The 3,402-nt window shown below is 40.7% G+C and overlaps 1 protein-coding gene across 1 annotated transcript; it reads left to right on the plus strand.

Annotated features, from left to right (window-relative positions):
- On the plus strand, nucleotides 2,175-3,402 carry LOC104736819 (rubisco accumulation factor 1.1, chloroplastic-like; the record flags this gene model as incomplete). The annotated part of the gene is given in 1 exon segment (XM_010456875.2): nucleotides 2,175-3,402. A coding segment is annotated over 1 exon segment (1,158 nt), but the record flags the coding sequence as incomplete, so codon positions are not given.

The raw sequence follows: 3,402 nt of genomic DNA on the forward strand, positions 1-3,402 counted from the left end.
CAGACACTCGACCGTGTGCTGAGAGGGACTCGACCGACTGAAAGGAGCAGAAGAAGACCTGACTCGACCATGCACTCGACCGAGCACCTGGTCGAGTCAACCGAGCCGCCTCTCTATTTTGTCCTGTAGCCATTTTAAGGCTTCCCTAATTTTCTATATATACTCTTTGTACTCTATGCCCGCTGACAAGCCACTTTACAGAGGAAAAATATCAGAAAACCTAGTTTTTACCCTTTTTGGGATTTTAGCTTTTAAGTTTACATCATCAACACTTTTAAGCTTTTTCTTTAGATTTCCATACCTTGTTGCTTCTGTAAATTTTTGGGTATTGAGAATCTAAGTTTATTTCTTTGAACAAAGTTGTAGATCTTCATCATATCTTTCTAATCATGCAAGTTTCATTAATTTCTGGGTTTATGATTTTGTTCATCATGTGTTGTTCATCTAAGTAGTGTTTTAGGATCTTAGGGATGGATTAGGCTGGATGAGAGTTATGGTAGTTTAGACTGATCAAGCTTGATTGTTTAAATATCTCTTCTAGATAGGCATGCTCTATGTTGTTTTTATATCTGAGAGGGTAAGAACAGATCCTAGGTTGTTTAGCATCATACCAATGTTTAAGCTTCTAGATAATACTAATGCTAGAGATTACTGTTCTTATCCCAAGAGATTGGTTGTGTAGGAAGGTTTTTGACATGTGATAATTTGGATCTTTATGTATGCTTTTATATGCAATAGCTAGTGAGAACTAGATCTATGAGTATCTAAGCTTGATTGTTATTGTCATGAGAATGGATTAACAAGTATTGGAAGATTATTGTCAAGAGATAGCTCACTGTTGATTGAGGTTTGTTGGTCAGTTTAGATTAGTATAGCTCTAGTCCAGCCCATGAATCCATCTCTAGGACCTTCTGTGTTTATTGATTTCTCTATTTGATTACTCTTATCCACTTTCTGTTCGATTTACTTTCAACCTACTCTGTTTAATTGTTAAATTTTGTTTTTGTTCTTCATAGCTTCCCACTCGATCCAGTACTCGATCGAGCATACGATTGAGTGCCTGCTCGAGTCCTTTTCCCAGTTCTTGCTTCATGTCCGACATCTTTCTAGTTTCATTCATGTTTCATTGCATATCTTAGTTTCAGTTATTATCTTGCATTTAAACTGTCATCTTAGTAGTTTTACATTCTGCATTTACATTTATGTCATCAAACTGTTACATCAAAACCATTTTCATATTTGGCTTAACTTAGATAAGTGTTTACATCTTGACTGCTTGCATCATACTCATTTTGGATTGACATCTCTTATACTGCAACTGCATAAGAGTAATTGAAACCTCTTGCATTCCACCTGATCATATATCTTTGGTTTTAGCTTGTGTCTGTTGTCTAATTGCATCATTCATACATTCATAAGTATTCCAAACTCACAAAAAATATATGTTTCAGGTGTTGTATCTAGATTTGGGTTTTAGTTTATTGATCCAATTGCAGATTATGGATTTTGAAGGATTTGGAGGCTGAGGAGAACTATTATGGTTTTGGCGTCGCGATTGTCTCCGGCAGTGTTCTTACTCTCGTTTCTGAGTCGGGTTGCGACAACGCCGGACAACTATTTCCCCTCATCGCCGTTTGTTTAGACGTCGGCGTCAAACTCGTCGTGATGGTTAAGTTCGGTAATACTTAGGAACTCATGGCTATGACAATCATGGATCCGGCGGCGAATCAAGTTATTTTTGCCATTGTTGTTGTTGAACAATCTGTATGTGTCAGCCATGGAAAGAGAAGAAAAGAGAAGAAGAGAAATAAAACTATAAATGTTTTGATATATTTCAATAAAGTCCTGGGTCCGAGTGGTTAAAGAGGGGTGTTGGGTTTAACTTTCTCCAGAATCGAGCCTAGCTTATTGCATATTTTTATTTTTATTTTTATTTAACTAAAATGACGGGCACGTGGATTCCATAAGTTAAGAGTATAAATTCAAAAATTTTAAAATCTATGCATGTTTTCGAACAGTCAATAGTGGGATGTATAAATTGAATATATTGGAATTGTCGAAGCATGTAAAAGTCGTTTTTCATCGATAGAGATGCGAGAGAGGAAGAATATGCGTTAAACCAAACCGGTTTAAATCCGGTTCAAAAAACTTTAATTTGTCCGACTCTCTTTTATCTTTGATATCGACGAAGATGATAAGGTACCATCCAATCCATCATAATCGTCTCCACCCACTCTCATCACCATGCTTTCTCTAACCGCAACAACTCTCAAATCCTCACTCTTCACCATATCCAAAACCCATGGATTCTCCAATACCCGACCCGTTTACCCGAAACCTTTCACCACCATCAACGCCGCCTTAATCCCCGCTTCAAACCGTCAAGCTCCAGCAAAACAACAGCTCTATCAACCGTTCCGCCCACCTCCATCACCGATTCCTCCAAAATTCCGATCACTCGACACCGCCGGAAAAATCGAAGTCCTCGCCGATCGTCTCGGTCTCTGGTTCGAATACGCTCCACTCATCTCATCCCTCTACACCGAAGGCTTCACTCCTCCATCAATCGAAGAACTCACCGGACTCTCCGGTGTCGAACAGAATCGTCTCATCGTCGGTGCGCAAGTCCGCGACTCTTTAGTTCAATCCGGTGCCAAACCTGAGCTAATCGCTGCGTTCGACACCGGCGGAGCCGAGCTTCTCTACGAGATTCGTCTTCTAAACAACACTCAACGTGTAGCTTCTGCTGAGTACATTGTTCATCACGACTTCGATTCCAAAGGAGCTCAAGATCTCGCCAGAGCGATTAAAGATTACCCTCATCGCCGTGGGGATGTTGGGTTTAAAGATTTTGATTATAATTTGCCCGGAGACTGTTTGTCGTTTATGCTTTATAGGAAAAGTAGAGAGCATCGGAGTCCATCGGAGATCCGAATCACATTGCTCGAACAAGCTCTTGAAACCGCGGTGACAGAGAAAGCGAAAAAGGCGGTGGCGAGGGAGTTACATGGAGAGAGTGAAGAAGAGAGAGCTAAAGAAGAGGAAATCAAGATTATTCGTGTTCCTGTGGTGAGACTGAGGTTTGGAGAAGTAGCGGGAGCGAGTTCCGTTGTTGTTTTACCGGTTGTTAAAGCAGAGGAAGGAGAAGAGAAGCTTCTTGAAGCTCCAATGGAGTTTGAAAGTGGAGGAGAGTTTGGTGTGGTGGAAGCTGAGAAAGATTGGAGTAGATGGGTGGTTTTACCTGGTTGGGATCCCGTGGTGGCGGTTACGAAAGGAGGAGTTGCCGTTTCGTTTAAAGATGATGGGAATGTTTTGCCGTGGAACGGGAAAAAAGAGGCGGTAATGGTTGTGATCGATAGGGAGAAGAAGACGGTGGAAGCTGAAAATGGAAACTACTATCTT

Source organism: Camelina sativa, chromosome 13, assembly GCF_000633955.1.
Source record: "Camelina sativa cultivar DH55 chromosome 13, Cs, whole genome shotgun sequence".
In the NCBI taxonomy this organism is placed as follows: domain Eukaryota; kingdom Viridiplantae; phylum Streptophyta; class Magnoliopsida; order Brassicales; family Brassicaceae; genus Camelina; species Camelina sativa.